Source organism: Sinocyclocheilus grahami, unplaced genomic scaffold, assembly GCF_001515645.1.
Source record: "Sinocyclocheilus grahami isolate Dianchi unplaced genomic scaffold, SAMN03320097.WGS_v1.1 scaffold288.1, whole genome shotgun sequence".
Lineage (NCBI taxonomy): Eukaryota > Metazoa > Chordata > Actinopteri > Cypriniformes > Cyprinidae > Sinocyclocheilus > Sinocyclocheilus grahami.
Genome location: NW_015505467.1, coordinates 363,415 through 375,747, shown reverse-complemented (window position 1 = coordinate 375,747; position 12,333 = coordinate 363,415). Strand labels below are relative to the sequence as shown.

At 39.3% G+C, this 12,333-nt stretch overlaps 1 protein-coding gene across 2 annotated transcripts in view; it reads left to right on the top strand.

The window, feature by feature from the left end:
• The window catches only part of emc2 (ER membrane protein complex subunit 2), a 34,979-nt gene extending 24,469 nt beyond the window's left edge, over positions 1-10,510 (top strand). Inside the window, exons 9-11 of one of the 2 annotated variants that reach the window (XM_016292559.1) lie at positions 871-981; positions 4,746-4,850; positions 9,717-10,509. In XM_016292559.1, the coding sequence (XP_016148045.1) occupies positions 871-981; positions 4,746-4,850; positions 9,717-9,803 (303 nt within the window). In that variant the 3' untranslated portion in view covers positions 9,804-10,509. Of the gene's footprint in view, positions 1-870; positions 982-4,745; positions 4,851-9,716 lie in introns of both variants that reach the window. The other variant, XM_016292560.1, reaches the window with a different exon arrangement.
• The last annotated feature ends 1,823 nt before the right edge of the window (positions 10,511-12,333 follow it).

The window sequence follows — 12,333 nt, the reverse complement described above, 5'->3', positions numbered from 1 at the left end:
TTTGCAAGGACTGTCTGGTGCTTCTGACTCACAGCCTGTAAGTCAGATCACAAATGTAGACATGATTTTATGTTTACGCGGCTCGATATGCAACGCAATGCATAAAAAGACAGTATAAGTCATTATAATCAGTAATTATGTCCCCACTGCTGGACAAAAAAAATTAACTTAAATGATTTTAGCAAATGGCTGCAATATAACAAAGAGTGAAAAATTTAAGGGGGTCTGAATACTTTCCGTACCCACTGTATATATTTGTATACACAAACTATTAACTTGTATATTTATTGTCCGTGTAGGATCTTATGTTTGAATATATTCTTGTTTTTATCAAATATTTTATTGTTAAAATAATGAAAAGTCACAGCATTTTTGTTGATGAGTTTTTCTCCTGTTGTTCAGTCTATGTACAGACATAAAAGTTTGCATCAGTTATTCAAATCTTAGTCAAATCCTTTTATATCTTCTGTGTTAATCCAAGTTGTGTTTTCTATCACCCCCCCCAAACCAACCAACCTTAACCATGACCACACTTTTTCCTGCCACTTAAGTGGGTTGCCCAACCCACCGTAAAATCTCATTGGTCCAACATCCTTATCCACACCATTATTAAACATTGAATATATTCTAATAGGGTCTGATTTTTGTCGTTTGCAACATTGCATTTGTAATGTAGACAGAAAACACATCGCCATATAAGCTAGAACTCCCTTTTAGCACTCTATGACTAGGTGCATCCATCATGTTGTTTGCTTGTATAGGATTTTCCTGTTTGTTTAGATCATGTTCTGTTTATTTAGATCTCATGTCAGCTTTAAGTGTGCCTATAACGCAACATCACCTTTCTGTTTCCTCTACAATCTCCCCCAGGTAAAGTATACCCAGGGAGGTCTGGAAAACCTCGAGCTGGCCAGGAAGTATTTTGCGCAGGCACTGAAGCTTAACAACAGAAACATGAGGGCCTTGTTCGGCCTTTACATGGTGAGTTGTTCAGAAAACAGACACCTTCTCTATTTCTCTTTTTTGTGCATGTGAATGGATCCAGAGGCTGTGATTGGTTCACACGGGAGCAGTTGCAATTGATGTTACCAAGCCCTGTGATGGAAAAACTCGCAATATTTTTTTTTTATTTTTAGCTGTAACGTAACCCGCCGGACCTTTGTAGGTAATTTCTCTGTTTATTCCAGAGATAAACAAACCTTTGACAATAAAAGAATGGTAGAGAAATGGCAACCGTTCCGTCACACGTGGCTCTGCTGGAAAGGTTCAAGCAATATGTGCGCTGAATAAGCCTTTCATCTGTATTTATTTAAACAGGAAGTTGTCCATTAACACCAATGCATCATTTGTAAGTGACTCCTGACATATGAACACAAACAGCCAGCCAGGGGCAGAAGGCTGACAGAGAGTACGCAGGGAGCTACACACAGGCCCTCTGTTCAAACATACACGCACACGCGCAAGCTTCAGTAGTTCAAACACAGAACCATGACAGTCATCAGCGCTCCCTGATATGCGATTTGCACGTGAAACAAGGCCGGTAATAGCAGGATGTCAGTCAGTACAACAAAACCAAGAGCCTGTTACTAGGAGTGTGAACCTACACTGGTCTCACGGTTCGGTTTGATTATGATTATCATGTCATCGATTCGGTTCAATTCGATATCACGATGCATCACAATGCATTGACGATGCACTGCATCCTCAATTTTCAATTTTACTTCACATGTATACAATTTTGTCAATAAATACATGCAGTCAGATATATGAACTGTACCTGATGTGGTTTCTCAAGTTAGTGGTATTACCCCCTGCATATTTTATTGTGCGTGACGTGATTTACACACAGCCGAAATGTGCCCAGATGTCGGCTTTTAAAGTAGTTGGAGCATTTTTAATTACTCGCACTCGCTTGTCGCCTCCCTCCGCTATTAGGTGCATTCGACTTGAAGCGGCACTGCGCAGAATGATCAGTGTATGATATCAACCGCGAGAGCGATTTGAAAGCATAAGGATCCGTCTGCTCGCTTATCGCTCTCGTGGTACTTGATGTCATACACTAATCATTCTGCACAGCGGCGCTTCAAACCGAACGTGCCTAATGTATGCTACCGCGACAAAGCACGTATGCGACAAATGACGTCAGAAAAGTGTCAGTACGTTATAATCGGTTATGGTCTTTTACTGAACTGATACCGAATCGTCCTCATCTGCATCGCGATGCATCGTAGAAACGATTAATTTCGACACCCCTACCTGTTACCCAATCATATGTGGCGAAAAATGACACCATCCAGCAAAAACACGAGAGATTGTGACTGAATTTGTCAACTGACAAAAAATGTTTGTTAATGAGTGTTTTTTTATTTTGTCAAAGATAATGAAGGTGAGCCAAAAAAATGTGCATTATGAGGAAAAGTCAATTATTTTTCAATGACTATCGCACAATTCTGGAAATGCACAAGTGGACTCACAACAAGAACAGTTTTCACATATTGTTTTTCTTAAATGGTCATACCAGTGTTCTTAACGATACTAGTGTAAACCTATTAAAAATCAGTTTTTTTTTTCTGGACTCCTTTTTAATGGTTAAATTACATTTTATTAATCAAAAAGCATGTCTAATTAATTAAAATCATGAAACTTAAACAATTTAACATCAATTTATTAAAAGTTTAACAAATATTACGTTTAGGGCCCTATAAAATGTTTTATTTGTCCAACCTTATGTTTTATTGTAACCAAATTCTGTTTTAGCATGTCTAATTTGAAAGCATAAACCATGTTTCATTTATTCTTACAATAGCCTTATGATTTTTTTGCTCAGAAATTCTGTGTTGTGTATTTACATTCTGTTTTAAGGCATAAAACGTTCATTTAATCTATCTTTTAAGTAATGAAAATTAAACAAATTTAATTTTTTGGAAAATAAAGGTCATTTAATATTACAATTAAAACATTGAAGAAATATTGAATGCTTATTCCTTAAAAATAAGGTTTTAATAATTTTAGTAGTAGTAGTAGCAGTCTGCCCTCAAGTTAAACCGAACTTTTATTTTGACGGGTTGCCGTGAATACCATTACATTTCTGTGTGTGTATGACATGAAGATAGTTTTACTGAAATGAAACGGTCAAATGCTGATGAAGTGACTCTCAGAGCAGTGGTGGAGATGTTGTTCATGTATTTATGTCCTCATTAGTAATATCACCGGAAGCGTCACGAGTGTTCCAGTACGAGTACTACACAAAACCGCGCGTCTGCGCCATTCAGTAACACTGAATATTTAAATATGAATAGTTTAGGGGGGTTTAGCCCACCCAACGGCACCCCCCGCCCCCCTAAAATAATGGCAGGGGAAACACTGACTTTTTTACACCACAGACTGAACAAAATTAAGCATTGCTAGGTAATTGGTTGACCTAAATTTGGTATTATCTAATTGTGTACTTAAATTTAACAGCTGACAGCTATTCAACCTAATTCATTACATACCTTTCTATCAAAGTTATCTGACATTATCAAGATGAAATTGTTCTGACACAGTTTAACTCTTGTCATATTTTATTACCATTTTCTAATCTATAGCGAATAAACTCTGATAATGTGAGAAATGTTGAAGGTATCTGAATACATTTTGGTTTGACTGTATATAAATATTAGATGAAATAAAAAAACTTAAATGAAAATTAGAAAAGTTGACTTGGAAACTACCTGAAATAAAATAAGGTTAACTACTAAAATTAGTAAAACTAAAAAAATTAAAGATAAATAGAAATAAAAAAACAAAACCTAATAAAAGTGACTAATCACATACAAATATTACTAAAACTTAAAACTAATATAAAACAATTTTAAAAAAGAAAAGTAAAAATTATTTGAAGTATTAATAAACTATAATAGTATATAAATATGCAGTTGATACATGATGTTTGAGTTAATATAACATTTTGGAAAATTTGCTTTCATTTTTCAGTTCAGGTAAAATGTTGTTTTCATCAACAGTAAATTTGATGAATAAATGACAAAATATTGATTAAATTTACAGGACATTTTCGCCAAAAGACTATAACTAAAACAAAAAAGCAGTATAAAAATTATTACAGATTGGGACTCGAGTGACCAAAAATGTTCCTTAACAGGGCCTATTTGCCACATCTCACCAACCTTACACACCCCAAAATCCAGAAGCCGAGGGATTTGCCTCCAGAAACAGAGATGAGGTTGATTGTGTACAGTTAAAGTTTCAGCACATCCATGGGGAAGGGCTTTCATGCTAGCCGACAGAGTACTGCGAGCTCTGCTGAGCTGGTCTAATAGCAATAATGAGGGAAAGATGGAGGATTTGTGGTTGTGGAACGGAGATCTTGTAGCGGCTGGAGAGCATGATTCACGTTGTGCTATGCCGTTCACACGCCGCCTCCCTGAAACTCCCAGGCTTGTCAGCACCGCCTTTCCTATCTCTGATGCGAGACACATCAAGCTGTGTTAACACAGCGCCCTGGCTTTTTTTCGCTACTCAACCAGGCTCAAAACTATCACATTTTCCACCCTTTAAAAAATACCCTCCGTTGCCATCAGAGTTTAGCCACCCTTCCATTATGTGGGCTTTAAGTGGGAGTCGATGGGTATTTATCTCATGACTCTTTATTGACGCTTTGCAGGAATGGTGATACTCTAATCTTTATGTGTTTCCCCCAACACAGTGGTCCATCTCACCCTTGTTTGTTGTCTCTTCTCCTGCAGTCGGCCAGTCACATCGCTGCCAGCCCAAAAGTTAGCGCAAAGGTGAAAAAGGACAATGTGAAGTATGCCGCGTGGGCCACTTCTCAGATTAGCAGAGCCTATCAGGTGAGAGGAGTTCATGAGTAGGGATGTTGATTCAGTTTATCTGAATTTATCAATTTATGGATATATAGATAGATGTATCTGTTTATATATATATATATATACACACACACATATTATGCATTTTACAGTTCTGTTGAAAAGTTTGGACATTGGAGTTTTTTTTTTTTAATGAAACTAATACTTTTATTCAGCAAGGAACGTGTAAAATTCATCAGTCGTGACATTTATCATGTTACAAAAGATTTCTGTTTCAAATAAATGCTGTTTCTTCAAACATTCTATTAACCGCAGAATCTTGAAAAAAAATCATTTTATCACGGCTTCCACAAAAAATTTTTTAAAATATGTATGGTATGTCAAAATGCTAATTACAGTATTTTGTTTGATGTTGAATCCTTTAAATCATGCCGTAGATATACCATCTCTACCTACTCATACTGCCCAGCCCTAGTTACTGGCAGTGCCATTTGGCTGCCTGGGTTCTTTCTTTTCTGTCTTGCAGGCGCAGTCTGATATATAGACAGTGGAGTACATCCCCAGACAGTGAGCGTATACCATGCCTTCACGCTGGGTCTGTGCTGAACACGCGTGCCTGGGCAGAGCGCAGCTAATGTGTTGACTTAAGCCCAGGGGCCTGGCATTGTGTTACACAGCTGTTTTCTATGTCTGCATGTTAAAGCGCCACTATCCCTATGAAGCATAACAGCTGGTGCCAAACACAGGCTTCGGGAGTTAGCAAGGGGAAAATATGCACGCACACCACGGCTGCAAAGGGAGGCAATAATGATAGCAGAAGAGAGGAAAAAGTGAAGTGCAGCGTGCATGGTATCACTAAAGCGGTTTATACTGTTGCCATGGTACGCTGAACGTAAATATTACACATTTATAAGAAATCTTAACTGCCATCAGGGTTATGATATACATTGCTTTTTTAAGGATTGACAGTTAAAAGTGTAATAAAGAAGCCCTTAGTCAGCAAGTAGGGCCTTCGGGGGCCACACACACACACAAGTGTACCCTTGGAGTGTTTCCTGTGCGGTTGGAGGACTCTTGTCACACACTGTTGATGGAGCCCCCTTTACTTTGACATGTTGTTGGGAATCTCAGTTCCAAAGAGGGGTTCTTCAGAGGTTCACCACAAGTCGAGAGTCTGATCAGAATGAACTAGATCTTGCCATTGAAGGCATAGTTCATCCAAAAATGAAAAATGGCATCACTTACTCACCATCATGTTGTTCCAAACCTGTAACGGACAAACATACACAAAAATATATTTTAAAGAATGTTTCAACTGTTTTTGTTCATGCAATGAAAGACAATGAGGTCCAAAACAACTTTGGATCCAATTGACTTCTATAAAATATGAATTTTTGGGCCTATAAAATATGCATTGTTACTTTTTAAAATGTATTTTATAGAAGTAAACATTCAAGGACTGTTTTCCACTTTCAAAAGTAACATATCGACCTTGTGGTCTCCTAGCCTCAGGGTGGTTTAAAACTTGGCTGGGTTTCTGTTGGAATTTCCAGACCACCCAATAACGGATATTTAATGTTCCTTTCGTTCCTTCTGTCATTGTGCTTCACACAATCATCTTCTGTATCTTTCTAGATTCCCGCATTTACTGATCTGTATGCCTCAGGAGAGATTTTACTCACAGGAACGTCACTGCTTATGGATGGCAGTCATTCTAACACTGTCCTAAACATAGTGTCAGCAGCTTTGTGCGTCAAGACTTTGTAACGGTGCTTGGTTCCTATTTTTGTCGCTTTGTGCCTGGTTGTCCCTCCTACAGTGAAATCTCACTGGAAAGAAATCGTGCTCTATGTAGTTTTATTTTAAACATAAAATATGGTTTGATTGATTGGCTGATTGAAAGTGACTTTTAATAACTGTTAATTTTAGTGACTACTCTAACATTTCGCATTAAATAAGGACATAAAAATCCTTTGACACTCAAACCTTGATGTCATGTAGTTGTACTTTACGTGTATAGTTTACCCAAGTTTTCCGTGTTTGATATTTACTCACCCGCATGGCATTCTAAGTCTATGACTTTTTCTGTGGAACACAAAATAAAGTTTTCCGTTATTTCATTAGATTTTTTATTTATTTTGACCTCATTTACTTTCATTGTATGGACAAAACCATTCTATAGAATATATATTTTGTTCCACAGATGAAAGTATGTCCAAACAGGTTTGGAACAGCATGACACGGTTAGTGTTTAAGGGATAGTTCACCCAAAAATAAAAATTATGTAATTAATTACTCACCCTCATGTCGTTCCAAACCCATAAGTCCTTCGTTCATCTTCGGAACACAAATTAAGATATTTTTTATGAATTCAGAGGGTTAGACAGAACAATGACAGAATTTTCGTTTTTGGTAAAAAATGGATACTTCTGATGTTTATTCATGTTTATTTTGTGCTATAACTAGTAAAGACGAAGAGATGATCGCTTTACGTGCTGCTTGAAATGAGGCACTACAGCGATCTGTCACGACACATTAAAGAGCCACAAAACTATTTATTCTTTGGATTTCTTAAAAAATTACAATTTTAAAGCTGAGACTTGTCTGTCAGCACTTTGTATTTCCTCCACAATGTATTTTTCACTGGTTGAAAACATGATGTGTGACGTGAGAGCCCTGGCCATGGCTTGTCGGACATAGCAACAGTAACGAAGGGTGGCGGGTCTTTGCAAAGAGTCAATTGGAAATCTGACATCTTATATTATATTATATTATATATATTATATAATATTTTTGGTGTAGTTACAGCATCTACCAGCAGGGGTTATGCTAACCAGCCTTGCCCTCTTAATTTCCTCCAAAACACCTTACACAACTGCTGCTTCAGCTGGAGTTGCTGTGGTGATTGGGATACGTTGCCGACGTCAGACGTGACTAATGAGGAGAAACGGAGAGCACAGCCTTTAATGGATAGTGGATTGGTTTATGATGTCAATTGCTGGAGGGGAGGATGGAGGAGTGAGCTTTGGCCGATATGCTCAATTTGTCCAGTTTGAGCGAGGCAGAGGGACTCTTAGCAGATGAGTCACAGGCGGATGTGGCAAGAGCGTGTAAGTAAGTATGCTTGGCCATGGGGCTGTCGGCTAATGGGTCTTTGTGAGTGAGCTTGTAAGTTGGTGACTCATTAGGCCGTAGTATCCTTCCAATCCTTTTACTCTCATAGGGCGAACAAGGACAGACGAAGAGAGATCTGCGGCGGCATCTCAATTACTCTACTAGTGCAGGCAAAAGCGTCATCACCATTCAAACTATTTTTGAGCCAGTTTTCAATGGAAGTACACTGAACAAAATTCTAAATGCAACACTGTTGTTTTTGCCCCCATTTTTCATGAGCTGAACTCAAAGATCTAAGACTTTTTCTATGTACACAAAAGGCCTATTTCTCTCAAATATTGTTCACAAATCTGTCTAAATCTGTGTTAGTGAGCACTTCTCCTTTGCCGAGATAATCCATCCACCTCACAGGTGTGGCATATCAGGATGCTGATTAGACAGCATGATTATTGCACAGGTCAATTAAAAGGCCAATCTAAAATGTGCAGTTTTATCACACAGCACAGTGCCACAGATGTCGCAAGTTTTGAGGGAGCGTGCAATTGGCATGCTGACTGCAGGAATGTCCACCAGAGCTGTTGCCCGTGAATTGAGTGTTCATTTCTCTACCATAAGCTGTCTCCCAAACGAGTTTCAGAGAATTTGGCAGTACATCTAACCGGCCTCACAACCGCAGACCACGTGTAACCACACCAGCCCAGGACCTCCACATCCAGCATCTTCACCTCCAAGATCATCTGAGACCAGCCACCCGGACAGCTGCTGCAAAAATCAGTTTGCATAACCAAAGAATTTCTGCACAAACTGCCAGAAACCGTCTCAGGGAAGCCCATCTGCATGCTCGTCGTCCTCATCGGGGTCTCGACCTGACTGCAGTTCGTCGTTGTAACCGACTTGAGTGGGCAAATGCTCACATCCGACGGCATCTGGCACTTTGGAGAGATCAGCAGTAAATCTCCATCCAAAGGCCAGCGCTCTCGCACTGAAACTCAAAATACGCCTCGCAGAAGAAACCCAGAAAATCGCTGCAGCTGAATAAACTGCATTTTAATTTTCATTAAAATAAAGTATATTTATAATGCAATGCCTTTATCACTGCTTAAATACTATGAAATATGTTACGTGCCTTATTCTGTGTAAGAAGCCACATCATCTCACAGAAGGATTTATTTCAAACACTCGACTGACGTTATGAAGTGAGTTTGGAGTAAAAATATGTTATTAAATGTGGTATTTTCACATGCTTTCAGATGGAGCAGCATTTACTTCACAGAGCCGTAGTTCACCGAGAAGCTATGCAAACAGCTGTCATCATTGCGAACGATTTCTTCGATTTCAGAATCGCGCAATAAAATCGTCTGCGATTTGTTTTGCGTAACTTGTCAGTGAACTACGGCTATGTGTAGTAAATTCTGCTCCATCTGAAAGCATGTGATGATGATTTCCTGCTGATTACAGAACCGGCTAATCCCATGTACTATTTTGGTTGCATTGTCTAATTTAGGCACCCTGGGATAGTGCCTTAAATTGCAAAGATTTGTAACGATGGTCATTATGCACTCTTCTCCCTCTTAGAACAAGTCTGAAGTGCTTTATGAATGCAGCTCCTGCAAGGAGATATGGGAATCTTACACAAATTCTTGTCTTTTAGCATTAGTATGTCATGGAGTCTGACGCGCCACAGTGTTTGTGTTAAAATGTAATACGTCCAAAAACATTGTAAATGGAATGATGTCCTTTCATCAACCCCTCTCTCTCTCTTTCTGTTTCTCCTAGATGGCGGGCCGTGGGAAGAAGGAGAACAAATGCTCGGTGAAGGCGGTGGAGGAAATGTTGGAGTCCATGCAGATCACCATGTCTTAAACCTCAGCTCTGTCCCCCCTTCCCACAACCTCTGTCACCACAACACCATGGCAGCTCTCCCTGCTCACTAGAGTACAGCACCACGACCCACAGACCAGACCACCCAACCCAATCACCTCTGTATCAGTTCATCCATCTTTGTATTGTTTTGAGGTCTCCGGGAAGGCTTCAGACACCCCGAACCATTCCACAAGTTTCTTGATTCAACCTTCAGCACTCCTTTATTTATTATTAAGAGCTTATCATTGGGTCGATTGGTGGAATCAAATGGGTCTGTGATGGAAGTGAGCGTGTAAAGGAAAATCTATGTAATGTTTTTAGTTTGGTCAGTTCTTGTAGTTTATAAAAAAGAGAAAACCGTGAGAAGATGGAAATGTACTTAGTGTATGTGCAAGAAACTGATGTCATGACTGATCTGTTTCTTAGCAAAGTAAATGATCAGCTAAGAATCAGTTTCGCAAAGAGTTTAGCAAAATAAAGGACTGCATTTTTGACTAACCATACCAATGTTTTGGTGGGTCTCTTCATTGATTGGTTATCTGTTTCATGCATTGATATCCAAGGAGCATTTCTTCTGTCTTGCCCTGTTTTCTTGGAATGTTTTGACTAGTTGTTTTAAATCTCACAACTGGAAGATCATCTAAGAATCTCTTGCTTTTTCAGCAAAATAAAGTACTGCATTTTTTGACTAACTATAACAATACTTAGGTGGGTCTTCGTTGATTAGTTGTCTTTTCCATGCATAGATTTCAAAGCATAATTTTTTTCTCTCTTGCTCCATTTTCTAGGAATGCTTTAACTTGTCGTTTTCAAAGCTCAGCTCTTCTCCGAGCCGCTATAAGCTAATGAGTGGTTAGAAGCCTGTTCGGACCACCCTTGGACCACTGAATGATAATAGCAATAAAGAGGATAATAATCACCATTACTATGGTCATATAATGTGCCCTCTGAAGACTTCAAGAAGCGATAGAGCCCCAGCTTCACGCTACCCCATTGGGCAGCTGCTGGGATCTGCTGAAATACTTAAGAGCAACAGAAATTCCCATTAAATGAAGGCTGAGCAGCAGGCAGTCTCTCGCTCCCGACGATCCGACTGGGACTCGTGCCCCTCAATTACAGCAAGACCATCAGGAAAGCTTGGCCGGTAATTAAAACAAGCACTTTGAATGCATAAGTTTGGGGTTTTCTCAAGTGTCAGAAAGGGAAAGATTGAGAGAGGCTGTGAAGAGGAGGTCTGGTTTCCTACTGTGTTCATTTGTAACGGTCACATCGCTTTCAGGACTAAATGAGCGTTATTTTCTTACTCACCCGTGCCGGGTCAGCTGCTACTTCCATCCCTTTTGTTTATTAAGTCGTAGCAATTGTCTCATAATTTCACATGCAGTCCGGTGGAAAAGTTGAGCGTTGACTTTATTGCCTCTCTTTTTCCCCCCCTCATGGACCGACTGACTTGTTAAGGGGCTTGAAAGCCTGAAGTGGGAGTGGTGAAAGTCATTTACTCATCAGTTTTAATACTTTGGTCAGTGGATGTGTCTGCGTTTGATTTTGCATTCCAAGCTCGCAGAACCGACGAAAGCCTGGGGACCGCGGAGGGAGACTGATAGAACGGTTATTTTTACAGGAACCGCTGCACTGAAGTGTAGCTTTTTGAGGAACCATCAAGGATGGTTCATTTGAGAGAGAATATCATTTACATGTGGATCCTTGTCTCCCAGGCAACTAGGAATGGAAGAAGCCAATGCCCTCTCTTGTAAAGGTCATTAAAGGCTTGAAAGCGGTCTGTAAAAGAACATGTCAATCACTTTGATGTGTGAGTGATGTGCAAGACCCACAAAACCGCCCTTTAACTTAACGCAATAGTGCCATCTGTAGTCAGGAGGGTGTTTTACTTTTCCTCCTCTTTGCTCTTTTCCAAGTTTAGGGATCTTTTCATGAAAAGTAAGACGTTTTTAGAAAGAGGAAGTGGAAGAGTCATCCATCTCGCATTTGAAAAGAATTTGCCAAGATGCTCTGGTGTAACGTGAGACATGCTATATACAGGTAGAAACGAATGCAATTTATGGGAACATGTTTCTACGGTGTTGTTCATCATCAACACTGAAACAGTGAAAACGGCTGCATCTGATTTAGTGTTCCAGTAATTACAGCTTTAATTTCTGCGGTGCCTTCTTAGGAAGATGGAAAATCAGCTGAACCAGAATCTCCTTCATTCCAAAAAGATCCAACAGCTGGGGCATTTAAATGCTATGTCATTGAGGTCAAAGACAAAGCACTGTGGATTAGTTGTTCGTGTTATTTCTAATTCCTTTAGGTTATGTCACAGCTCAACCTCAAGCCTGAACAGCAAGCTTGGTAATTGGTCCATTGATCTGTTATGTATGGATGCAGTTTCCACCTCAGAGTAAAACTTGAATTGGTAATTGCATATTATTTTACAACTTTGTTTCGCATAATTGAATTAACATTTCACAACATGACTTTATATCTTGCAATGACATTGTTTCTTGCACTTGCAACTTTTTATTGTAAA